Genomic DNA, 27,368 nt, shown 5'->3' on the forward strand with positions numbered 1-27,368 from the left:
TAGTGATCTCTCTAGGACTGGCCTTGTAGAACAGCACCCTCTGCTGACAGTGTGAGAAACACTATGGGGAAGTGGTGCAGAAATGTATCTAGACTGCATTGACCACAATGAACCTGTAGATGACACCATTTCCTATGAAAATATAGGCCATGTCATCACACTGATTACATTTATTTGTCTTTTTCTATTTAACCAGACAAGTAATTTAATAACTAATTCTTATTTACAATGATGGCCTACCCCAAACAACGCTGGGCCAACTGTGCACCACCCTATGGTACTCCCAATCACAGCCGGATGTGATACAGCCTGGATTTGAGCCCTTTTGCACTGAGAAGCAGTGCCTTAGACGACTGGTCTACCACTCGGTAGTACATCCCAAGAATATATCAGCAAGCTGACATACATACAGTACACAAGTAGATGCCATTCATAATTTATTCACTGTGTGTGTGTGTGTGTGTGTGTGTGTGTGTGTGTGTGTGTGTGTGTGTGTGTGTGTGTGTGTGTGTGTGTGTGTGTGTGTGTGTGTGTGTGTGTGGTTAGACCACTGTTGTTGAGGGAGGGTCTACTCTGCATTAGGCAGTGGTCTGGGTGTGTTGTTACCATGGAGGCAATCATTCTGGTCAGGTATGCAGAGATTGGTCATTCTGGTCAGAGTTTGGAGAGTGATCACCCAACAGCAGCTAGCCTTTCAGACAATATTTTTTCTGCTTGTTGTTTTCCATGTCTGTGTTGTTATTAGCAGTAGGCTGGGGCAGGAAGCACTCATGCTATGCAAAGGAGGACATTTGTTTTGTTTAGTAAACAAATGTAGGAGTGAAGCTAACTAAAGCGGACTAAAACAGTTCATTTGAACGGTGTGTGTTCCTTCCCAAATGAGAAAGCTTCAAAGAACTGATTGTCAAGAGAATGAAGTATGTGTAGCTCAACAGGTAGCACAATCACATAGTACAGTAGTACAGGTTCTCTCTCTTTTTGTCTTACACACACACACACACACACACACACGGCAACATGGACGGATGGACCAACAGACAGACACACTTCGAGTATATAGATGACTGATGGGGAGATTCTCAATTGGGTAAAAGTCTCTCCTCGACTCCTTCCTCCTCCTCTGTGAGCGGAAACCGATAAGTGGTTGAGTGATCAGGAGAGTGTGAATTCGTTATTAGGAGTCTGCACCCTTCCTCCATTACCTACTTCAGCAGAGGATGCACAAGAGTATCCTCCCGGCAAGTAATGCTGAAGCGTTTTAAAATCTGCCACACTCCCTTAGTTGATTTAATGTAGATAAGAATGCACACATTTAAAAACAAAATGCTCCTTATCCTTTTCTTCATACAATATCTTGAACAACTAGCTAAATGCGTTTCTATCGCTACACATGTATGTTAGGATTCCACCACTGTAAACATAATTTGACTGATAATGTGTGAGTGGAGAAGGTCGTTTCATAAAAACACATTTCCACGTTTCCTTCCTCGCCTCCACTCCTCGATTACCTTAACCCTTTTTCAAAAAAGATGTGAGGAGAGGACGGAGGCAAGGAGACGAGCAAAAACAATTGAGATTCTCCCATGGACATTACATTTAGGATTGTGTCAAATGTATTCCAAGGAGGGCCGGGGGGTCTGAGGGGGTTTCGCTCCTCCCTTGTACTTGACTGATGAATTAAGGTCACTGATTAATAAGGAACTTCCCTTACCTGGTTGTCTAGGGCTTAATTTATTTACAATTTTGACTCCCCAATTTCTTTGACTCCCCCCTATTGCTGCAACTCCAGTACGGACTCGGGAGAGGCGAAGGTCGAGAGCCGTGCGTCTTCCGAAAAACGACCCCGCCAAGTCAAACTGTTTCTTGACACAATGCTTGCTTAACCCGGAAGCCAGCCACACCAATGTGTCAGAGGAAACACCGTACATCTAGCGACTGTCTCAGCGTGCATGCGCCCGGCCCGCCACAGGAGTCACTAGAGCGCAGTGGGACAAGGACGTCCCTGCCGACCAAACCCTCCCCTAACCCGGGCGATGCTGGGCCAATTGCACACACTTAACTGAAAATTGTAAAGATCTTCTCCATTTGAGGTACGGTTTTTCCCTTGTATGATCTAAATTAATATTGTTTCATGATGATGCCATCTATCTTTTCATATTTGGGCAAATTTTTCTCAAACAGAAAATTGACAATTCAATGGATTTCAATGAACAAAGAGGTAAGAATATTTAGACTATAAGAATATGTTGAAGGCTAACTGTATTGGGTGCAGATGACTGAACTGCTCACTATTGTGAATGCAGGTATTCAGAGGAGGAGGCATACCAAGGAATGTCAATTGGTATGTTATGCGTTTCACATTAACCATCCTCCTCCCTTACCTCTTCAATGAATATCCCAAAGGCCTCTAGGTATGTGTATGAAAACCATTATCAAAACATATCTATGAATACTGTTGTGTGCATGTTTTGTTAATCATATGTATAATTAAAATGTTGGGGATTTACAGACCCTCCCTACACCTCTGATGAATATAACAGGAAACATGTTCATTCACCAAAACTGCAAAATCATTATGGCTATGGATATGGAGAACATCAACACATTAACATCAACATGCCAGAGCATTGGACTTGGAGCTCTGCTGGGAGTTTACCTCATATTTCAATGTTTTTATTCTGCTTTCCCACTAAAAATCCTAATAAACACTGAGAATTAAAATATTGTGTTATTGTTGTAACGCGCATTAATAATAATAATAATAATAATAGGGGATGGGGTGGTTAAAAAATTGATGGATCTTCGATCGATTAAAAGGGGTTCTTTGAAGAACCGTTTTAAAGGGTTCTTGGAATATCTTATAGGGGTTCCCCCACAGTTTCAATTTTAAGAACCCCTAAAGGATCTTCCAGGAACCTTTACTTTTTAGAGTGAAGAACCCTAAGGTTCCTCAAAGAACTTGAAGGATCTTAGAAGAACCCTTGTTGAACCCCTAATATTTAGAATGTAGGCTGAAACACCTGCATTTTGGTGCTGCTATACTCAAGAAAACAACAGATGCAGCTTTATTAACTCAATTATATAAATATTATTTTGTTAAACTGATATGTGACACTTAATAATAACCTGGCGATTTATCACTCATTAAATTACTTTTTAAAATGTAACTAGGCCAGTCAGTTAAGGACACATTCCTATTTTCAATAACGGCCTAGGAACAGTGTGTTAAAAGCCTTGTTCAGGGGTATAATTGTAGATTTTTACATTGTCAGGTCAGGGATTCGACCTTACAACTTTTCGGTTTCTAGTCCAACGCTCTAACTAAGCTACATGCCGCTCCAATGATTTACTACATAAATCACTACTGGTTTACTACACATCTAAACAGCAATCAAGTAGTAAAAAGGTTTTGCGTAGTAGTGACGAGTAGTAATTCAGTAGCACATTTTCATGAGAGCGAGCTAGCCCTACCACCTGGAAGGTCTTTTACCACGTCATTGTAGCGTGGCGTGTTCAAATGTGCCGGCCCCTTATACTTGTTGAGTGACGTATGCTCTTTTTACTCGCGAGTTATTGGAGTAAAAGGCTTTCAATCACCCATCGCTGCATTCACTCACACAGCAAGCCACAGAGTGATAGTTCCCTACAATTTGTGCTGGATTTTATTCACTGAAGTTTTCATCTCAAAAGTGTAAGCGTTTTTTTGTATTTCATTTAGTATTTAGGCATCTGAAAATGTTGTTTTCTTTGGCTTTTGCAGTAGACTACCACGTCTCTTGCTTTTGGTCACGCTGTTTATTCATTGTCAATGTATTCCTTTCAAAATATTTACAAATGTGGCTAACTGCTAGGAATATCTTTCAAATAAATCCAAATGACGGAGTTCCTCTTATGTTCTAATCGCATGGAGTCATTCCAAACATGGAATATTGTCTTTGCGCTGACTAGTTGGAATGGATCAAGTTGGCTGGTGTCTGATGTGGCACCCTCGTCATAATTTGGCACCCTCATCACTATAATTACGCCTAGGCTACGCAATTCATCGACGCGAACTACCTTTAACGCCTATCGATGAAGGTATCTTCCCGGTGGACTTTTTTAAAGACCCCTGACGCTTGCTCTAAACGTCAGCACGCATAATTTGCCTTAAGGTTTTGCAAACGTATAACCTATCTTTCATATCAGCGATAAATCAAATAGTTAACGTTAGATGACACCTTTTTTTAGGGTTGGTGTTCCCACAAGGTCATATCTCCACGTTACTTGTCCTATCTAGCATACTCCGAACACCTGTGTGTAACGGAAGAAGGCCGGGAGACACGTTAACTGCAATTGCGTCACACCATCCATATGCCTCCATCACACCTTCACCGTCAAAATGGTACGCAGCATCTTCTGGATATGTGTGCAACAAAAGTTCAACATTCACCTTCTGCTACCATTTGTCAAGCCGTCTATGCATACAGTTTGACACATACTTCGATAAATCCACATTTTGAACCACACACAACGCATTGCAACTGCCTCTGTAACGCTGCAAGGCAAACAGCGTTCCATTGGAAATGAATGTACTTCTGGTATATCAAAATGCAAAACACTGTCGGTGTGAGTGAGGCGATGCTCCGAACACATTTTCAAATCCAGCATCAATTGTCTCTTAGTAGCCTACTATCAGTTAGCCCAGGGTTTCACAAACTAAGTCTTAAGGCACCATTTGGGTGCACGTTTAGTTATTTTGTGTTGCCCTAGCACTACATGGCTGATTTCAAATAACCAAAGCTTGATGTTGGTTATTTGAATCAACTGTGTAGTGCTAGGGCAACACACTAAACGGGCACCTGGACTGAGTTTGCAGGTTCGCACCTTCCATCATGCTTCCCTTTGCTGACACTGAATATATGGCATTATTTAGGATGCTTAGGACAGAAGTTGATCATTTACTAAATAAAAGGAATTGTTTGAACAACAAAGTGTAGGATCACAAAAAAATATGCCTTGTGCCGGATTTGACCCCATTCCCTGTAGATTGTGTCCTGGTAATTGAGTCCCCTACGCTACCTGCTGAGCTACGGTTCAGTTGACAGAATATGAACAAATCCTAACTATATTTTAATTAGGGTGTCTAGCAGACCCAGTGTTTGATAACGACATGGATCGAAGTAAGCACGGGAACCGTAGCGAAATCAGTGTGATCTCGCGATTTGTTTGAAAAACCACGTGCTCAAACAGACGGTTTTGTACGTTATCGATCACGTGATAATGATACTTTTGAAACAAGCATCGATATATTGTCCGGTCGGTAGTGCGTCAGAAACGGCATCGGAGCTCCGGTATCAATCGTCCCATCACTAGTAAGTGTATATTTTGCATTTGTGGAATTATTTTGATGTGACGTGAAAGTAAAGACCTTTATTTTTCTAAAACTATTGCAATTGAGAATTGACTCACGTTTAGATACGCTGGCAGCGAAAAACTACATCTGAAAATAAGTGCTTTCAGAAAATATTCACACCCCTTGACTTTTTACACATTTTGTTAGTCAGGTTTCTTTTTGTCACTGGCCTACACACGATAATACTCCATAATGTCAGTGGAGATGGATCTCTCTCTCTCGATAGATAGATGTAAACTGAAATGTCTTGAGTCTAAGTATTCAACCCCTTTGTTATGGCAAGCCTACATAAGTTCAGGAGTAAAACAAGTCACATAGGTTGCATGGACTCTGTGTGCAATAAGTGTTTAACATGATTTTTTTGAATGACCACATCATCTCTGTACTCCACATACAATTAATTATCTGTAAGGTCCCTCTGTTGAGCAGTGAATTTCAAACACAGATTTAACCATAAAGACCAGGGAGGATTTCCAATGCCTTGCAAGGAAGTGGACCTATTGGTAGATGGGTTAAAAAAAAGCATAAAAATTACACTTTGATGGCGTATCAATACACCCAGTCACTACAAAGATACAGGCGTCCTTCCTAACTCCGTTGCCGGAGAGGAAAGAAACTGCTCAGGGATTTCACCATGAGGGCAATGGTGACTTTAAAACAGTTTAATGGCTGTGATAGGAGAAAACTGTGGATGGATAAACAACATAGTTACTCCACAATACTAATCTAATTGACGGAGTGAAAAGCAGGAAGCCTGTATAGAATACAAATATTCCAAAGCATGCATCATTTTCGCAACAGGGCACAAAAGTAATACTGCAAAAAAATGTGGCAAGGCAATTCACTTTTTGTCCTGAATACGAAGTGTTATGTTTGGGGCAAATCTTTGAGTACCACTTTCCATATTTAGCAAAGTGGTGGCTGCATCATGTAATAGGTATGCTTGTAATTGTTAAGGACTTGGGAGTTTGTCAGGTTAAAAACGGAATGGAGCTAAGCACAGGCAATATCCTAGAGGAAAACCTGGCTGTCAGCTTTTCACCAGACACTGGGAGATAAATTCCCCTTTCAGCAGGATAATAACATAACACACAATGCCACATCTACACTGGAGTTGATTACAGTGAATGTTCCTAAGTGGCCGAGTTACAGTTTTGACTTAAATCTACTTGAAAATCTGTGGCAAGACCTGAAAATAGTTGTTTAGCAATTTGACAAAGCTTGATTTTTTTGAAAATAATTATGGGCAAATGTTGCACAATCCAGGTGTAGAAAGCTCTTAGACTTACCCATAAAAGCTCTCAGCTGTAATTGCTGCCAAAGTTAATTCTAACATGTATTGATTAAGGGGGTTGAATAGTGATCTAATCAAGATATGAGTTTTTATTTTTCATAAATTTGTAAAAAATAAAAATAGTCTACTTAGACAGTATTTTGTGTAGATTGTTGACAATTAAATCCTTTTTAATCGCACCCAGGCTAGCCTACTACTAGTCTGATTTAATCAGGATGTAATACACAATTAATTGGTATATGCAGCCTGAAACTAATTCCAGTCAAATTGTCAAAATGTTCCTTACAAGCCAGAATGTTGAATAAACTTACTCTACTGGTTGTCTGTATATCCACAGGAAAGTGTTCTAACTTAACTTTTTAGGGAGCTAGTATTTATATGGTTCCGTTTGGCACTGAGGTAAAGATAATATTATATAGGATTCCCACGGGGGACCATTATGAAAATGTATGCACTTACTAATAATGTAAGTTTGTCTGCTAAATGAGTGAAACGTGGCTGTTGAACGACCCGTTGAAAATGGTATAGAATCAGGGGAGGATGGAGAACAATCCACACCATTTTTTTGTGCTAACTGCTAGCAGTTATTTAAAAAATAAAATCTCCATCCTCCCCTGATTCAGAATATACCATGTTCATTGTCATGGTATACTTGGTTCAATGGCTATTGACGAGAGAACCGAATATCAAGTAATAAACTAACTTTACCTCGGTTCTGAACCATATACTGCTAATAAGTCAAGTAAACAATACTTTCCGGTGGATATTTTGTAAAAATAAATGTATAAATGTGCATCAAAAAGACAAACTGCACAAACAACCGGTATGTTGGCTTGTAAGGAACATTTACATGATTTCGCAGGCATTAGTTTCAGGCAAAGAATTGTGTATTACAGCCTGACTAGCCTACTACTTTTGATTAGCTTAGGCTACATTTAATTGATTTGGCTACTTCAATTTTGTTATTGAATTGCTTTAGATTGGCTTGACATGTCTTTATATTCTAATTTGAAGGAAGCCTAGCCTAAAGACAAGTTATGGGTGGCGTTCCACTGCTTAGATGTTGCATGCATCAACCAATGGTTGCTATAACTTATGATGTGGTTAGCTGATACGTAAAATACCTTCCCAGGCGTTGTAAGATCTGGCATGCATCAACAACGCCTGGGTAGAGGAATGTGCCCAGTATGATGATAGTGGTAGCCTGAACTTGTAAAACACACATTCCAACAGGACATTAGGACCGTCTGAACTATTCTCAAATGTATGATTGAGTATGCCTGCTGTGCTGTGCTGAGTTTCCTGTGGTCCTAAGCAAAAAGGGGAAAGACAAGCAGTCGTGGGTGTAAAGGGTGACCTTTGCTGTCAGTGGCACAGGACTATTTACTTAGGCTGTCAGATGACCCAGGACTATTTACTTAGGCTGTCAGATGACCCATGACTATTTACTTAGGCTGTCAGATGACCCAGGACTATTTTAATTAGGCTGTCAGATGACCCAGGACTATTTAATTAGGCTGTCAGATGACCCAGGACTATTTAATTAGGCTGTCAGATGACCCAGGACTATTTAATTAGGCTGTCAGATGACCCAGGACTATTTAATTAGGCTGTCAGATGACCCAGGACTATTTAATTAGGCTGTCAGAAGACACTTGTTAGATTTCAGAGTAGTGGTGCTTTCAAGGCAACTGTAAACTCGAGTGAGGTCAAATCGTGACATCATTAATCTTCATGTTGGAAAGTCAGAGCTCAAGGATGATGCCCGAGTTTCCCACTTGGAATCCCAAGTTGGATGACCGTTAAATATATTTTTTCCCAGTCGGAGCTAGTTAAAATGTTTTTTCCTCAGTTGTCTTGAACGCACTGAGGTTGGAGCTTTCCGAGTTCCCAATTAATTGTCTTGAATGGGGCATAAGCCTGTCTTAAATTGTCAACAACACACTCCTTATCAGTCACTTCAGGGAATTTTCATTGCGATGTCTTGTCTAGTGCGGAAATGTCCCACATAGCCTAATGACTCATATTGACAGAACACCCACAGAAATGTAGCTAAATACAGAACATCTCTAGATGATTGTTTGTGTTTTCCTTGACTATAATGTAGGCCTATTCACTAGTCATTCTAACTCTCTGAGCTCTCAAAATAATTATGCCACCCTTTGATGTGCCTTAGGCTACATTTAAGTAACTGTCCAATGAAAATCCAGAAAAAAAACACTTTAAAAAATGACACCTCTAAGCTGTATATAACAGGCCAATCAGCTGTTTACTTTACCAATATTTTTAATGACGGTACATGCCCACACCATTCTTTTGTTTGGGTAGGCCCACACTATTCAAACACCGAATAGCTGCTTTTTAACATAGTTCTCCTTCCAAAATGTTTTAATTATTTCACTCATATTGTAATTAATTATAGGTCATATTTCATTGACATCTCAAACACTGGACAGTTACTTTAAGTCTAGCTGGTAGGCAACACCAAAAAAGAGATCCTGTTTTGGTCGATAATGGTTCCGGTACTATAAATAGATCCATGTGTTATGCCCTCAGATTTTCCTTGAAGCCCAAACAAACGGAATACGGCCCCTCCATACCGCCGGTTGTCTCCATGGTAACTCTGTATAGAACGAGATTTGGCTTCAGTATGTCTCAGCTTTAGTCAAAAGAGTTATACAGTAGTGCAGGGGTTGGATATTCCAGTCCTCGGGGGCCTGATTGGTGTCACAATTTTGTCCCAGTTAACACACCTGACTCCTATAATCACCCAATCATGATCTTTAGTTTAGAATTGAATTTGATTAATCAGCTGTGTTTGCTAGGGATGGAGACAGTGTGACGCCAACCAGACGGAGGACTGGAGTTGCCCACCCCTGCGGTAGTGGTTACTCATTATGAGTTTCATAACACACAAGCAGTTGGTCAATGAGTGTGTCGGTCTAAATGGCCCTCAAACTATGGGTTTATAAGTGAGTGTCTGTGTGTGGTCCTGCTCTTTTATGACTAGCATAGCATATTTGCGGTGCATTGTAATGACAGCAGAATGACTGCTCAGACAGGTAGCTACACACAATTTCTTCATCAGGGCCATCACGGTTTTTAAGCATGGCATCTTGTAGCCTGGTTCTAGATATGCTATTAGGTATTGAATAGTGATGGGGGGGGATCGATAATTACATTTCGAGATATTGTCCAAACGGCACATCATCAATAATATCGCAATATTATTTTTGTGCTAGTTGGCAGCACTTGCACAACTCCAGTATTTTTCCTTCATAGCTTGATTTCCATCTTCTTTTGAAATAGAGGGACAATTTGTTTATAGCACTTATTTCCACGACTGATCAAAACTAATTTTCTTATTTTATCACCTTCTTCATTTAACTTCTCAAATTATTGCCATACAGGACTTCACCGCTGTTGCTTCCATGTCTCACTGTCTGCCATTTTCCCAACTGTTAACGATGATGACGTGTGGAGCACTTTATATTAGTGGCAAATCATTTGAAAGATGCATAGCCATCTCTTCCTACTTATAGCATTGTTGCGTTAGGTATTTGGTGAATTTACATTTTTGCCTTTGATCATGATCGGAACCTGTTAATGGTAGTTTTGTGATAACTGCACTGTGATCTTAATTTAGTAAAAATAAAATTGACTTTCGGTTAATGTTTTCTAAACTTTAACAATTCCAAATTCGTTTAAAAGTCACATCCCTACTCCCTTCCCCATCTTAATCAGGGAGGTGGCTGTGTAAATGCAAATGTCCTTGTATGGTCCTGAGCTACCTGGCAGACTGGCATTGCTTCACAGGGCTGCCTCTGTTCCATCAGCTCTGTGCCTGAGTTAGCCTAACTCTGTGATTTAAAGGTGACTTTTATCACTCTTGTTTGATGCGTTCGAATAGCTGCTTTCACGATGAATAGACAGTCAAGATTCTGATGCTCTGATATATCCCCACAGTGTTTCTCTTGACAAAGCATGTGATCACTTTAACCAGGTCATTTACAAGCTGTCATGGCCTTAATCATTGACTTGGTTTCATAAGACACAAGGCCACAATAGAACTTCCAGTGCCCAACCAGATACGCCTCAAGGGGTGCCCAGTATAAGGTAGCTGAAGGGTTTTGAACACTTATTTTCTGATTGTTGTCAAGGTTATGCAGAGCACAACAAAGCATGTACTGCAATATAGGTCTTCCTGTTGCTATTCGCAACGCTTTGTGTTGACATATACAATCTAATTCTGCTGCAGTTGACTAGCCTGGAAAACCATACTGTTATTTTTCGGTTTCACTTCCCTAATTAGAGCAACACTAACTTGAAACGGAGCCGAGTACTTGACAGCGTGTTGTAAATGATTGAGTTGCAACTTGCATTCAAGCTCACAGGAAATCTGAAAAGCAGTAGATTGGTATTGGCGTGTTCTATAATGTTTTGGTGTTCCCCTCCCTCTGTCTGACTCACCCTCCCTCTCTGACTCACCCGTCCTCTAGTTTGACTCACTGTTTGTTTAGTTAGTATCTATGGAACCAGTTGGAGGGTAACACCACTGCTGTGTACAGTCAATTCAGTGGACTCAATGGAGAAGGGTTTTGTGTGTGGAAGTTGTGTGCAGAGTGTTTTGGTTTAATGGTTAATGTTCAGTGCTTTGGCAGAGGATATGTATCTATGCAGTGAACTGACATAGCTTTTTAATGGACAGTGTTGTGGTAGTGTTTCTATGCAGCTGGATTTAAATTACTCCCTTTACTCTCTGTTCCGAACGTGCTAGACGGCCAGATCTTATAGCCTTTAGCCGTACCCTTATCCTAATTCTCCTCTGTTCCTCTGGTGCTGTAGTGGTTAATCCAGGTCCTGCAGTGCCTAGCTCCACTCCTACTCCCCAGGTGCTCTCATTTGTTGACTTCTGTAACAGTAAAAGCCTTGGTTTCATGCATGTTAACATCAGAAGCCTCCTTCCTAAGTTTGCTTTATTCACTGCTTTAGCACATTCTGCCAACCCGGATGTCTTAGTCGTGTCTGAATCCTGGCTTAGGAAAACCACCAAAAACCCTGAAATTTCCATCCAAACTATAACATTTTCCACCAAGATAGAACTGCTAAAGGGGGCGGTGTTGCAATCTACTGCAGAGATATCCAGGTCTTTATCAAAATAATTCAAGCTTCTACTTCCCAGAAACAAGTCTCTCACCGTTGCCGCTTGCTATAGACCACCCTCTGCATCCAGCTGTGCCCTGGACACACTATGTGAATTAATTGCCCCCCATCTATCTGAGCTTGTGCTGCTAGGTGACCTAAACTGGGACATGCTTAACACCCCGGCCATCCTACAATTCTCGGGCCGACTCTCTTCTCTGTATACATCGTGCTGGTGATTCTTTGATCCACCTCTACGCAGACAACAGCATTCTGTATACCTCTGGCCCTTCATTGGACACTGTGTTAACAAACCTCCAGATGAGCTTCAATGCCATACAACTCTCCTTCCGTGGCCTCCAACTGCTCTTAAATGCAAGTAAAACTAAATGCATGCTCTTCAACCGATCACTGCCCACACCTGCCCTCCCATCCAGCATCACTACTCTGGACGGTTCTGACTTAGAATATGTGGACAACTACAAATACCTAGGTGTCTGGTTAGACAGTAAACTCTCCTTTCAGACTCATATTAAACATCTCCAATCCAAAATTAAATCTAGAATCGGCTTCCTATTCCGCAGCAAAGCATCCTTCACTCATGCTGCCAAATATACCCTCGTAAAACTGACCACCCTACCGATCCTCAACTTCGGCGATGTCATTTACAAAATAGCCTCCAACACTCTACTCAACAAATTGGATGCAGTCTATCACAGTGCCATCCGTTTTGTCACCAAAGCCCCATATACTACCCACCACTGAGACCTGTTTGATCTCGTTGGCTGGCCCTCTCTTCATACTTGTCGCCAAACTCACTGGCTCCAGGCCATCTACAAGTCTCTGCTAGGTAAAGCCCCGCCTTACCTCAGCTCATTGGTCACCATAGCAGCACCCACTTGTAGCATGCGCTCCAGCAGGTCACCCCCAAAGCCAATTCTTCCTTTGGCCGCCTCTCCTTCCAGTTCTCTGCTGCCAATGACTGGAACGAACTGCAAAAATCTCTGAAGCTGGAGACTCTTACCTCCCTCACTAGCTTTAAGCACCAGCTGTCAGAGCAGCTCACAGATCACTGCACCTGTACATAGCTCATCTGTAAATAGCCCATCCAATCTACCTCATCCCCATACTTTATTTTATCTTGCTCCTTTGCACCCCAATATCTCAACTTGCACATTCATCTTCTGCACATCCTACTATTCCAGTGTTTAATTGCTATATTGTAATTACTTTGCCACCATGGCCTATTTAAATAAAGGTGAAATAAAAAATAAAATAAATAACTGTTGGAGAGTTCTGCCATACTAAAGGGTATCCATGCAGTGTTCGTGTAATAATCTGTTGCCACGACTGCTGTAGCTGAGGTGTAGTGTAGTCTGATATCTAGGCTCAGTGGTTGGTTACCTCCCAAATGGCAACCTAATCCATATGTGTACTGTATTTGACTAGAGCCTTATGGGCACTGGCCAAAAGTAGTGCACTAAACGGGAATTAGGGTGCCACTTGGGGGTGCAATTCCACAGTAATGGGATTGAGGTTTGAGTTTAATGTGATTTCGAAGTTGAACAATTTACCAAAACTAATTTAGTGGAAGAACTGTGTAGATGTAAACTCTGGCAACGGGGATCACGGTAAAATCTCCCTCTGATATTTAACTCTGTAATTCTGTTAAATATCTGCCCTGAATGAAGATCGAAAGATGAATGGGCTGTCAGCTGTGACATGGCACCTTGAGATTTGAACTACAGTAAGTGAAGTGGATTTACACCCGAAAATGGCATTACATCGTGGGTCCCTGATCTGTACTACACAGAAATGCATAATTATGGATATTTGTCATTCTCCTCATGTTTGGACAGTACAGTGTAGTACAATAGAGTAGGGTAGAGTACAATATACTATACAATAGTATACAATATACTATTCTAGACTGCTTTACTCACTGTACTGTGCTGTCCAAACTTGTGAAACACGTCTATTATAGGTTCAGATTTGTTACAGTCCGTCTCATAACATCAAGGCCATGGTGGACTGACCAAAAATCAACGTACATGGACATCTGGTGTCTATCGGTGCTCAGTGGTAAATGGGAAGAAAGAGTGTCAGTAAGAGCTGGGAGAGATGGTATGAACTGGACAGCGAGGCAGAGTGAGGGAGGGGTTCTAATCACTTTATAATTCAAAGAAATGTTGATATCAGTAAAGTCACTAACTAATTGGTAGGTCTACCATTTACTTGTTAGTTCTGTGAACTTTAATTACAGTGCCTTGCAAAAGTATTCATCCTCCTTGGTTTTTCCTGTTTTGTTACAACCTGTAATTTAAATAGATTTTTATTTGGATTTCATGAAATGGACATACACAAAATAGTCCAAATTGGTTAAGTGAAATGAAAAAAATTACTTGTTTTAAAAAAAAAATATTAATTAAAATTAATTAAAAATATCTTAAATGTTAAAAGTTGTCCATTAAGTAATGGTTTTTAAAACAATGATGATCATATTTTAAAAAACTTTGGCACTTATATATCAAGTCCTAGACTTTTCTAATGTATAAGTGGTACACACCTGTTCTGAAAGGCTCCAGAGTCTGCAACACCACTAAGCAAGGGGCACCACCAAGCAAGCGACACCATGAAGACCAAGGAGCTCTCCAAACAGGTCAGGGACAAAGTTGTGGCGGTACAGATCAGGGTTGGGTTCTAAAATAATATCAAAACTTTGAACATCCCACAAAGCACCATTTTAAATCCATTATAAAAAAATTAAGAATATGGCACTACAACAAACCTGCCAAGAGAGGGCTGCCCAACAAAACTCAACGGACCAGGCAAGGAGGGCTTTATTCAGAGAGGCAACAAAGAGACCAGAGATAACCCTGAAGGAGCTTCAAAGCTCCACAGTGGAGATTAGTGTGTCCATAGGACCACTTTAAGCCATACACTCCACAGAGCTGGGCTTTACGGAAGAGTGGCCAGAAAAAAGCCATTGCTTAAAGAAAAAAATAAGCAAACACGTTTGGCGTTCGCCAAAAGGCATGTGGGAGACTCCCCAAACATATGGAAGAAGGTACTCTGGTCAAATGTAGGTTTTTGGCCATCAAGGAAAACACTATGTCTGGCAAAAACCCAACACCTCTCATCACCCCGAGAATACCATCCCCACAGTGAAGCATGGTGGTGGAAGCATCATGCTGTGGGGATGGTTTTCATCGGCAGGGACTTTGAAACTGGTCAGAATTGAAGGAGCTGGAGCAGTTTTTCCTTGAAGGATGGGCAAGAGTCCCAAGCTTATAGACACCCCAAGTGACTTGCAGCTGTAATTGCTGCAAAAAGTGTGTCTACAAAGTATTGACTTTGGGGGGGAGTGAATATTTATGCACGCTCAAGTCTTATTCCTGGTTTGTTTCACACAAAAAAAAACATTTTGCATCTTCAAAGTAGTCATGTTGTGTAAATCAAGCTATTTTAATTCCAGGTTGTAAGGCAACAAAATAGGAAAAATGCTAAGAGGGGTGAATACTTTCGCAAGCCACTGTATCCTCCCTCCATGAGGGAGCAAAATTAATTAGAAAATATATTAAAGATAATATTGCACAAGGAAATATTTCTTACATTTACAGAAGGTAAACAATTTCTATAAAACGTCAATGTTATTGTCTTAGTGTAGACTGACTTTCTGCTAGATGTTTTCTAAGATCCCCATTCCATCTGTTTTATCCTGAAATCAAAGCCTTTACTTCTGCCTAAAATGGAAAATGTTTGAAAAATGTATCCTTGCCTTCGTTTCCCCATAATATAGACTCTTACAGTAGCTTTCATTTGACACCCAATTAGACATGCTCCTATGAACTTCCCATGTTGGTGATCATGGGTCCGTTTCCATGGAAATACTCAGTGGTTGGAGTGTTGTGTCCCAGCGAACATTCCTTCCTGCTGATGACTCATGTCCTGGGCATGGCTCTGACTCTTGAGAGAGGCCTATGGGGAACCAGACAGTGTGTACACACACTAACAGACAAACCACCACCACCACACACACACAAACAATAGAGCCTTTGGTTGAAATAGACAGCACGTTGGAAAAACAGACGCATGCATTCTATCCATAAGGCACTGTGTAAATTTCCACAGTATACAGTCTCTTACAAACTGCAATTCACCCAAAGCATTTCCATGTTTAGGGAGTGGGTCTATAACACACACACCAGGTTTGGGCATGCCACAGCCTGGATGGAGAAGAGAGGAATGTGGGCAGATTTGTTCACTTCTTATTAAGCATTGACATGCTGTGTACATGTTTCTCATACTGTACCTCACTAAGAATGTTGATCTACGGTGCCTTCAGAACTGTTCATACACCTTGACATATTCCACATTTTGTCTTACAGCGTGAATTCAAAATGGATTCAAAAAATAATAATTCTTACCCATTTAGACACTACCCCATAATGACACTGAAAACATGTTTTTTTTAAATAAATTATCAAATTTGATTTGTCACATACACATGGTTAGCAGATGTTAATGCGAGTGTAGCGAAATGCTTGTGCTCCTAGTTCCGACAATGCAGTAATAACCAACGAGTAATCTAACATAACAATTCCACAACTACTACCTTACACTTGTGTGTGTATAAGGGGATAAAGAATATATACATAAAGATATATGAATGAGTGATGGAACGGCATAGGCAAGATGGTATCGAGTACAGTATATACATATGAGAGTAATGTAGGATATGTAAACAAAGTGGCCAAGTTTAAAGTGGCTAGTGATACATGTATTACATAAAGATGCAGTAGATGATATAGAGTACAGGATATACCTATACATATGAGATGAATAATGTAGGGTATGTAAACATTATATTAGGTAGCATTGTTTAAAGTGGCTTGTGATACATGTATTACATAAAGATGCAGTAGATGATATAGCGTACAGTATATACATATGAGAGTAATGTAGGATATGTAAACAAAGTGGCCAAGTTTTTAAAGTGGCTAGTGATACATGTATTACATAAAGATGCAGTAGATGATATAGCGTACAGTATATACATATGAGAGTAATGTAGGATATGTAAACAAAGTGGCCAAGTTTTTAAAGTGGCTAGTGATACACGTATTACATAAAGATGCAGTAGATGATATAGCGTACAGTATATACATATGAGAGTAATGTAGGATATGTAAACAAAGTGGCCAAGTTTTTAAAGTGGCTAGTGATACACGTATTACATAAAGATGCAGTAGATGATATAGCGTACAGTATATACATATGAGAGTAATGTAGGATATGTAAACAAAGTGGCCAAGTTTTTAAAGTGGCTAGTGATACATGTATTACATAAAGATGCAGTAGATGATATAGCGTACAGTATATACATATGCGATGAGTAATGTATGTAAACATTATATTAAGTGGCATTGTTTAAAGTGGCTAGTGATACATTTTTATATCAATTTCCATTATTAAAGTGGCTGGAGTTGAGTCAGTATGTTGGCAGCAGCCACTCAATGTTAGTGTTGGCTGTTTAACAGTCTGATGGCCTTGAGATAGAAGCTGTTTTTCAGTCTCTCGGTAGTCATAAAAAAGTCATAAAATGTAGCTAATCTATTTAAAATGAAATAGAGAAATATGAATTTACATAAGTATTCATAACCCTGGCAGTGTTTACAGCTTTGAGTCTTTTTGGGTAAGTCTCTTAAGAGCTTTCCACACCTCGATTGTACAATTCTTCAAGCTTTGTCATGTTGGTTGTTGATCATTGCTAGACAGCCATTTTCAAGTCTTGCCACAGACTTAATATAAGTCAAAACTGTAGCTAGGCCACTCAGGAACATTCAATGTTGTCTTGGTAAGCAACTCTATTATATATTTGGCCTTGTGTTTTAGCTTATTGTCCTGCTGAAAGGTGAATTTGGGATATTTGTATTCTGTACAGGCTTCATCCTTTTCACTCTGTCATTTAGGTTAGTATTGTGGAGTAACTACAATGTTTATCCATCCTCAGTTTTCTCCTATCACAGACATTAAACTAGCTGTTTTAAAGTCACCATTGGCCTCATGGTGAAATCCCTGAGCTGTTTCCTTACTTTCCCGAGTTAGGAAAGACGCCTGTATCGTTGTAGTGACTGGGTGTAATGATATACAATCCAAAGTGTAATTAATAACTTCTCTATGCTCAAAGGGACATTCAGTGTCAGCTTTTTTTTTTACCCCTCTACCAATAAGAGCCTTTTGAGGCATTGGAAAACCTCCATGGTCTTTGTGGTTGAATCTGTGTTTAAAATGCACTGCTCAACTGAGGGACCTTACCTTATGTATGTCTGGGATACAGAGATGAGGTAGTCATAAAGAAAATGTTACCATTGTTGTTGCACACAGTGAGTCCATACAACTTATGTGACTTGCTAAGCAAATATATACTCAACTTATTTAGGCTTGCCATAACAAAGGGGTTGAATACTTTTAAAAATGTAAACATTTTTTAAATTAATTTGTAAAAATGTCAAACATGAATGTATTTGTGACATTTATGGGGTATTGTGTGTAGGCCACTTACACACAATCTCAATGTAATTCAATCTCTAACACAACGTGTGGAATGAGTCGAGTGACTTCAGAAGGTTTTCACCCACCCTGGTTGACTGCAAAACCAGCAGGGTATTTAAAACATGATGCAATGTGAAAACAAGTGTTTCTTATTTTTATTTTACTAGGCAAGTCAGTTAAGAACAAATTCTTATTTACAATGACTGCCTAGGAACAGTGGGTTAACTGCCTTGTTCAGGGGCAGATTTTTACGTTGTCAGCTCAGGGACTCGATCTAGCAACCTTTTTGTTTCTGGCCCAATGCTCTAACCACTAGGCTACCTGCTGCCCCGTTGTTATTAAACAGGTTCAGGCAGTCCCTCCCCCATTTTGGTCTGTTTTCTTCTGTTTGGTGCAGTGCATTACGACCCAGGTGTTTGCAGTGCTGTAATCGAAGCCAAGGTAATACATAGGTTTTGGCCTGGTGCCTTGATCTAGAATGTGGATGTTGAATTCACATCGCTCTACTACTATGTGCTGCTAGCAACTAACGTTTCCTGTCTCCAAATTCACAGAATGTGGACATTTCATTCATCACAATACTGTTTATGCTACGAGCAACTGCAATACAGCAGAATTCCGTGTCTCTACCAGTGTTTGAGTATTAGCGTGTGTAGCTACTGGTTAATCTAGTCCTCTGCTGAGATTTGAAGACTGGGACTGATTGTATAACCCTGACTCACTTGTGGACTCTGCTGATCAGCACAGTAGCTGTGACTTTGACTGGCCTTGGAGTCATGTGGGTTTGACTGGGCTGCTGCCACTGGTTCAATGCAGTACACCATAGTTCATATAGAGACGTTGGCGTTTCCCCATACACAGGGTGTATGCTGCTGGAAGTGTGTGTGTCGGAGAGCTCATGCAAACATAAAGAACACCTGATGATCTCGTGCTGTGGATTGATGGCAGCATTCGCGCGAAACTGAAAGTGCGAACCACTGCTTTTAACCAGGGCAAGGTGACCGGAAACATGACCGAATACAAACAGTGTAGCTATTCCCTCCGCAAGGCGGAGCATCAGTATAGAGACAAAGTAGAGTCGCATCGGCTCAGACACGAGGTATGTGGCAGGGTCTACAGTCAATCACGGATTACAAAAAGAAAACCAGCCCCATCGCGGACCAGGATGTCTTGCTCCCAGGCAGACTAAATCACTTTTTTGCTCGATATGAGGACAATACAGTGCCAATTACACGGCCCGCTACCAAAACCTGCGGACTCTCCTTCACTGCAGCCGACGTGAGTAAAACATTTAAACGTGTTAACCCTCGCAAGGCTGCAGGCCCAGACGGCATCCCCAGCCGCGTCCTCAGAGAATGCGCAGACCAGCTGGCTGGTGTGTTACGGACATATTCAATCAATCCTTATCCCAGTCTGCTGTTCCCACATGCTTCAAGAGGGCCACCATTGTTCTTGTTCCCAAGAAAGCTAAGGTAACTGAGCTAAACGACTACCGCCTCGTAGCACTCACTTCCGTCATCATGAAGTGCTTTGAGAGACGAGTCAAGGACCATATCACCTCCACCCTACCTGACACCCTAGACCCACTCCAATTTGCTTACCGCCCAAATAGGTCCACAGACGATGCAATCGCAACCACACTGCACACTGCCCTAACCCATCTGGACAAGAGGAATACCTATGTGAGAATGCTGTTCATCGACTACAGCTCAGCATTTAACACCATAGTACCCTTCAAACTCGTCATCAAGCTCGAGACCCTGGGTCTCGACCCTGCCCTGTGCAATTGGGTACTGGACTTCCTGACGGGCCGCCCCCAGGTGGTGAGTGTAAGTAACATCTCCACCCCGCTGATCGTCAACACTGGGGCCCCACAAGGGTACGTTCTGAGCCCTCTCCTGTACTCCCTGTTCACCCAAGACTGCGTGGCCATGCACGCCGCCAACTCAATCATCAAGTTTGCGGATGACACTACAGTGGTAGGCTTGATTACCAACAACGACGAGACGGCCTACAGGGAGGAGGTGAGGCCCCTCGGAATGTGGTGTCAGGAAAATAACCTCACACTCAACGTCAACAAAACAAAGTAGATGATCGTGGACTTCAGGAAACAGCAGAGGGAGTACCCCCCCTATCCACATCGACGGGACAGTAGTGGAGAGGGTAGTAAGTTTTAAGTTCCTCGGCATACACATCACGGACAAACTGAATTGGTCCACCCACACAGACAGCGTTGTGAAGAAGGTGCAGCAGCGCCTCTTCAACCTCAGAAGGCTGAAGAAATTTGGCTTGTCACCAAAAGCACTCACAAACATCTACAGATGCACAATCGAGAGCATCCTGTCGGGCTGTATCACCGCCTGGTACGGCAACTGCTCCGCCCACAACCGCAAGGCTCTCCAGAGGGTAGTGAGGTCTGCACAACGCATCACATGGGGCAAACTACCTGCCCTCCAGGACACCTACACCACCCGATGTCACAGGAAGGCCATAAAGATCATCAAGGACAACAACCACCCGAGCCACTGCCTGTTCACCCCGCTATCATCCAGAAGGCGAGGTCAGTTCAGGTGCATCAAAGCTGGGACCGAGAGACTGAAAAACAGCTTCTATCTCAAGGCCATCAGACTGTTAAACAGCCACCACTAACATTGAGTGGCTGCTGCCGACATACTGACTCGACTCCAGTCACTTTAATAATGGAAATTGATGGAAATTGATGTAAAAAAAATGTATCGCTGGGCACTTTAAACAATGCCACTTAATATAATGTTGACACCCTACATTATTCATCTCATATGTATATGTATGCACTGTAATTGATACCATCTACTGCATCTTGCCTATGCCGCTCTGTACCATCACTCATTCATATATCTTTATGTACATATTCTTTATCCCTTTACACTTTTTTCATTTTTTTAAATTGTATAAAACAATTTTTTACCCCCTTTTCTCCCCAATTTTGTAGTATCCAAAATAGTAGTTACTAACAATCTTGTCTCATCGCTACAACTCGTGTACGGGCTCGGGAGAGACGAAGGTTGAATGTCATGCGTCCTCCGATACACAACCCAACCAGCCGCACTGCTTCTTAACACAGCGCGCATCCAACCTGGAAGCCAGCCGCACCAATGTGTTGGAGGAAACACCGTGCACCTGGCTACCTGGTTAGCGCGCACTGCGCCCGGCCCACCACAGGAGTCGCTAGTGCGCGATGAGACAAGGATATCCCTACCGGTCAAACCCTCCCTAACCCGGACGACGCTAGGCCAATTGTGCGTCGCCCCACGGACCTCCCGGTCACGGCCGGCTGCGACAGAGCCTGGGCGCGAACCCAGAGTCTCTGGTGGCACAGCTAGCACTACACTTGTGTGTGTGTGTGTGTGTGTGTGTGTATAAGGTAGTAGTTGTGGAATTGTTAGGTTAGATTACTCGTTGGTTATTACTGCATTGTCGGAACTAGAAGCACAAGCATTTCGCTACACTCGCATTAACATCTGCTAAACCATGTGTATGTGACAAATAAAATTCGATTTGATTTGCCTAACCTAAAAGTGCACCTAGTTTTGAGGACGTAGGATAGTTTGTCTCTCAGAGAAGTCACGTCTCATTGTTCTGCTGCTTCACTAAAGCAACCCTACAGTGGTATGTGGCTTTCATTTCTCTCAGCTCACCTGTTTGTCTCAACATGCTGGAAATGAAGTAATAATCTTCTGTTATTCACTGCGTCTCTCTCAACCTATTCAACAGTGGTTATTCATGATGACGCCCTCTTGAGGTCAGTGTGTTAGGTGATGTTCCTGTTGACCCCGTTGTGACCTTGGTGGTTTCCGCTGGGACTAGACAATCGTAAGCAGAACTGTCAAGTCACACAAAGATGACATCAACATCCCCCTCCCACAGCGACAGCAGCAGCGGCTCGTCCAAACATGGCAGCCATCAGGTGTGTGCGCGTGTCTCTCTGTGTGTGTGCGCGTGTCTCTCTGTGTGTGCGTGCGTGTCTCTCTGTGTGTGTGCGCGCGTGTCTCTCTGTGTGTGTGCGCGCGTGTCTCTCTGTGTGTGTGCGTGTGTCTCTCTGTGTGTGTCTCTCTGTGTGTGTGCGCGTGTCTCTCTGTGTGTGTGCGCGTGTCTCTCTGTGTGTGTGCGCGTGTCTCTCTGTGTGTGTGCACGTGTCTCTCTGTGTGTGTGCACGTGTCTCTCTGTGTGTGTGCGCGTGTCTCTCTGTGTGTGTGCGCGCGTGTCTCTCTGTGTGTGTGCGCGCGTGTCTCTCTGTGTGTGTGCGCGTGTCTCTCTGTGTGTGCGTGTGCGCGTATCTCTGTGTGTGCGCGTGTCTCTCTGTGTGTGTGCGCGTGTCTCTCTGTGTGTGTGCGCGTGTCTCTCTGTGTGTGTGCGCGTGTCTCTCTGTGTGTGTGCGCGTGTCTCTCTGTGTGTGTGCGCGCGTCTCTCTGTGTGTGTGCGCGCGTCTCTCTGTGTGTGTGCGCGCGTCTCTGTGTGTGCGCGCGTCTCTGTGTGTGTGTGTGTGTGTGTGTGCGAGCGTCTGTGTGCGAGCGTCTCTGTGTGCGAGCGTCTCTGTGTGTGCGTGTGCGCGTATCTCTGTGTGTGCGTGTGCGCGTATCTCTGTGTGTGCGTGTGCGCGTATCTCTGTGTGTGCGTGTGCGCGTATCTCTGTGTGTGCGTGTGCGCGTATCTCTGCGTGTGCGCGTGCGCGTATCTCTGCGTGTGCGCGTATCTCTGTGTGTGCGTGTGTGCGTATCTCTGTGTGTGCGTGTGCGCGTATCTCTGTGTGTGTGCGCGTATCTCTGTGTGTGTGTGTGCGCGTATCTCTGTGTGTGTGTGTGCGTGTATCGTGTGTGTGTGTATCGTGTGTGTGTGCGTGCGTGTGCGCGCGCCTCTGCGTGTGCGCGCGCCTGTCTGAATGAACTCCGCTCTGTCTCAAATGTCTTGTGGCAACATTAACATTTTGATGCTTATCTTGACTGACCTAACGTCAGCTGAACTGAAATGAACTGGCTATGGCCTGAATGGAGGGCACCTAGCAGCACTCCTAACCCTCCCTGACTGGGTTAGAGGACACATTAAGGCAGAGATGCAGCCTCTCTTCCTCCATGTGGTTGTGTATGCGTTTAACCTGATGCGTCTCTGTCTACAGGACAGCTGGGAGATCATAGAGGGGCTAAAGGGTAACCCTGGCAACATCCAGGAGCCAGAGAAACAGGAAGGCTTCCTGCTCAAGAGGAGGAAATGGCCCATGAAGGGATGGCACAAGGTGGGTACAGCCTCCCTGACCTCTTTACCTCTTACTGCAGTTAAATTTCAAGTGTCTATCCTTGATTTCTTGCATCCTCTCTCCGCACCTTCTCTACATGCATTGGAGGAGAAGGTCATAGGTTATCTTCAGACCTTCTCCTCTTCTGAACTGAAGGATGTGTGGAGAGGACGTGAGGAATCAAGGAGGCACTTGGCTCTCTTTAACCCCTGAGTTACCTGAAGGGCTGGCACATGGAGATGTGAGAGGTGTTCTACCTGACACGTACATGGCGTTTATCTAAAGCTCTGATAAGACGGTTATGTTAAGTTGGAGGTGAAATTTGAATGGAGCATTTAACTGGATATCTTGTTCATGTAAAAAGCTTTTGTCCACAACTGTAATATCTAAAGTGTGACGTTATTTCCTTGGCCCAAAGCAGATAATTGAAGTTTGAACGTGACAGATGGATGGCTAAAACAGTTGATACTTTCTCTTGCTATCCAGAGATACTTCTTGCTGGAGAAAGGCATTCTGAAGTACTCAAAATGTAGAGCTGATGTAAGTGCCTGTTCAAAAGTATCTGTCAAGCAGATTCACAATTGAGTTAATGTATGTGTCATTGAAGGAGCGAGTATTCCCTCATTTAGTTAGTCTCTCTCACACACACACACACACACACACTGACCTTTTGCTTTTGTTTCCAGCTGAGGAAAGGCAAGCTGCATGGCTGCATTGATGTGGGGCTGTCTGTCATGTCAATCAAGAAGAAAACCAAGGCCATCGATCTGGACGCCAACGACAACATTTATCACCTCAAGGTTTCTCTCTCTCGCTCTCTCTCGCTCTCTCTCTCTCGCTCGCTCTCGCTCTCTGTCTGTCTCTCTCTCTCCCTCATCTGTTTAAATGACATCACATCTCGCTGTCCAATAGGTGAAGTCTGAGAAGTCTCAGGAAGTGAAGTCACAGGAGTTGTTTGATGATTGGGTGTCGAAGCTACGACATCACCGTGTCTTCCGTCAGAACGAGATCGCCGTGTACCCCCACGAGAGGCACCTGTTTCACCCCTCCTCACACCTCTCTCCTAACCTCAACGACTCCATGAGACGGGTACGCTTCTCTTTAGACAGGGATATGTGATACATTTTGTGCTTTCCCCCTAATGGTTTGAATTTTGGAGATGGTAAGCTGACCCTAGATCTGCATCTAAGAGCAAACTCTTATGGATGCTTTTTGACTGACCAATCATAATTTCATTATTGTACTGTAAAATGTATTTTATATGAATCACTGTATGTCTATGCATATTCAATTCATTGTCCCTCCCCTGCTCTCTCTCTCTCTCAGCAGCACTCCAGTCTGGCTAAGCAGGCGTCAGTTGTCCAGCAGGCGAAGGTCAGTGCCTGGCTTCACTCCTCAGAAGACATGGACAGGTGCTGCAGAGGTAGGGAGATCAAACATCTCACCTGTCTGAGTCGTCATACCTTTCCTGATGGATCTCACCTTACTTAAGTTCTCTGTATCGACTCGCTCTCACCTTCTCTAATTCACAGCTCTCACCTTCTCTAATTCACGGCTCTCACCTTCTCTAATTCACGGCTCTCACCTTCTCTAATTCACGGCTCTCACCTTCTCTAATTCACGGCTCTCACCTTCTCTAATTCATGGCTCTCACCTTCTCTAATTCACGGCTCTCACCTTCTCTAATTCACAGCTCTCACCTTCTCTAATTCATGTCCCTCATTGTTCTCTGTCAGACTTGGAGGACTGTGAGTCTTACCTGTTGGAACTCAACCTGCTGCTGAAGAGTATGGAGGTTCTCCACCGCACTTCCTCTGCCCCCGCCATCAGCCTCATGGTAACACAACCTTTGCCCTTTAACCTTGACCCTAACCTTGACCCAGTACACATACTGTACTCAGCCCCTTTAACCTTCACTACACTTACTCAGACCCTGCTATGAGTACAGTAGGTATGCACACCTCTCCTAACCCCTAGACTTGAACCCTAACCTGTCCACTTCCACTGGGACACCAGGCTTCAATGTATGACATTCCCAAGAAGGAGAAGAGGGGTCCCAGGAAGTGGCGTTCAAAAAATTACACCAAAGATGCCCCAGCCACGCTACAGGTACACGCTGTTTTACATTCTCTCAAAGCAACAGCTGCTACCGTTCCATGTTAACTTTTACCTGTGCTAAATCCTACAGACACTTGTTAGTGTTGCATTGACTAAAGACTACTAGAAGAATAGTTCTGTGTGACACCTAATACATCCCCCACCTGTAGTTGTCTTTAACCCTGAGATCTCTCCTTCTACCAGGTTCCTGGCTGTGGCTCACCGCCTGCCTCTCCTCATCTCCATACCTCCCACCCAAACCTCTCTACTGCTGAAGCCAACACCTCCTTCCTGGAAACCCCAGACTCACCTACTGATGCCAACCGCCTCCAGGAAGACTTCTGCAGGCTGGCTAACAACAGTGAGTCCCTGGTGTCAGATCGGTCCACTGGGTCATGTATTTTACAGGCTGGGTATGATGTTTAAAACACACTTTTTTTCCCTCGCTCTGTGTGTGTCTCCCGCGCTCTGTGTGTCTCTAGTTCACTCCACTCTGCGGTCAGCCTATAGTTCTCTATCAGCAGAGAGAGACAGAGTGAGACACACTATTGACCTGAAGGCTCCTCCTCCAGCGCAGGTCATGGGCCTCAAGACCGGCTATGGTTCGGTGAGTTGGGTGTGTTTGAGAGAGGGCGAGTGTGTGGTGCATGTGATGTGTTCCACAATACTGCACATGTCCAGTTTATTTCAGGAGATTGTTTATATACCAAACATGACATTGGGACTGATCTGAACCTCTGCTGCCAATCAACCTCTTCTACCAATCAGGGTCTCCCAGATGGATCCCGCCAACTTGTCCACCAGGCATCCAATGAGTCCATGTCGGAGTTCTTTGATGCTCAGGAGTACCAGCTGACCTCCAGCTCCTCTGAGAATGAGGTGAGCCTTAAGATCAGATTACCCAACCCTAACCATTAGGGAGATAAACAATGATCTGATCAGTCATTCATATATTTTTTTCTCTATTTGTCTCCAGGCTTCTGATGATGACTCGTATATCAGTGATGTCAGTGACAGTGTTTCCATGGACACCGGCTACAGCAACGAGGGAGGAAGTGAGAGACATGACTCTGGTATGCCGTGCGGGTGCATGGGCCAGCATATGAGTATTTCTATGACAAGCATATCATTTGTACGAGTGAGCAAATGTTTGCTACCTCCATTTTAAGTACCCCCCCCCCCCCCCCCCAGCAGGCTCAGGAGGAAGTGGTGTTCAGGTGGCCCGCAGGCGGACTACCCTCCCCTCCCCCCAACCCAGCAGCAGCAGTGTCAGTCTATGGAACATCCTCAAGAACAACATTGGGAAGGACCTGTCCAAGGTAGCCATGCCTGTTCATCTCAACGAGCCTCTCAACACACTGCAGAGGCTGTGTGAGGAGGTGGAGTACTCTGAGCTGCTGGATACAGCGAACCACACACAGGACCCGTACCAGAGAATGGTGAGGGTATAGGATGCAGGTACACACACACACACACAATGCCTAGCAACGCATGGTGAGAGAATTTGGACATACTCACACCATGATTCTTATGATGCATTGTGGGAACCCACACACACAACCTCTACCTACACATGGTAAGTAACACAGTCTCTGCCTGTCTCTCTGTGTGTGTGTGTC

The 27,368-nt window shown here is 43.2% G+C and overlaps 1 protein-coding gene across 5 annotated transcripts in view; it reads left to right on the forward strand.

Annotated features, from left to right (window-relative positions):
- The first annotated feature begins 3,578 nt into the window (after positions 1 to 3,578).
- Positions 3,579 to 27,368, forward strand: part of LOC110487969 (oxysterol-binding protein-related protein 3) — a 32,412-nt gene continuing 8,622 nt past the window's right edge. Inside the window, exons 1-15 of one of the 5 annotated variants that reach the window (XM_036971034.1) lie at positions 5,271 to 5,351; positions 18,781 to 18,824; positions 22,137 to 22,329; positions 23,536 to 23,652; positions 24,139 to 24,192; positions 24,339 to 24,452; positions 24,565 to 24,741; positions 24,979 to 25,075; positions 25,389 to 25,489; positions 25,669 to 25,761; positions 25,954 to 26,110; positions 26,232 to 26,356; positions 26,518 to 26,628; positions 26,726 to 26,822; positions 26,941 to 27,188. In XM_036971034.1, coding sequence (XP_036826929.1) covers positions 22,264 to 22,329; positions 23,536 to 23,652; positions 24,139 to 24,192; positions 24,339 to 24,452; positions 24,565 to 24,741; positions 24,979 to 25,075; positions 25,389 to 25,489; positions 25,669 to 25,761; positions 25,954 to 26,110; positions 26,232 to 26,356; positions 26,518 to 26,628; positions 26,726 to 26,822; positions 26,941 to 27,188 — 1,557 coding nt within the window. In that variant the 5' untranslated portion in view covers positions 5,271 to 5,351; positions 18,781 to 18,824; positions 22,137 to 22,263. Of the gene's footprint in view, positions 3,692 to 5,218; positions 5,352 to 18,780; positions 18,825 to 22,136; positions 22,330 to 23,535; positions 23,653 to 24,138; positions 24,193 to 24,338; positions 24,453 to 24,564; positions 24,742 to 24,978; positions 25,076 to 25,388; positions 25,490 to 25,668; positions 25,762 to 25,953; positions 26,111 to 26,231; positions 26,357 to 26,517; positions 26,629 to 26,725; positions 26,823 to 26,940; positions 27,189 to 27,368 lie in introns of those variants that run through there. The other 4 variants (XM_036971032.1, XM_036971035.1, XM_036971036.1 and 1 more) reach the window with 4 other exon arrangements.

Source organism: Oncorhynchus mykiss, chromosome 32, assembly GCF_013265735.2.
Source record: "Oncorhynchus mykiss isolate Arlee chromosome 32, USDA_OmykA_1.1, whole genome shotgun sequence".
Classification (NCBI taxonomy): domain Eukaryota; kingdom Metazoa; phylum Chordata; class Actinopteri; order Salmoniformes; family Salmonidae; genus Oncorhynchus; species Oncorhynchus mykiss.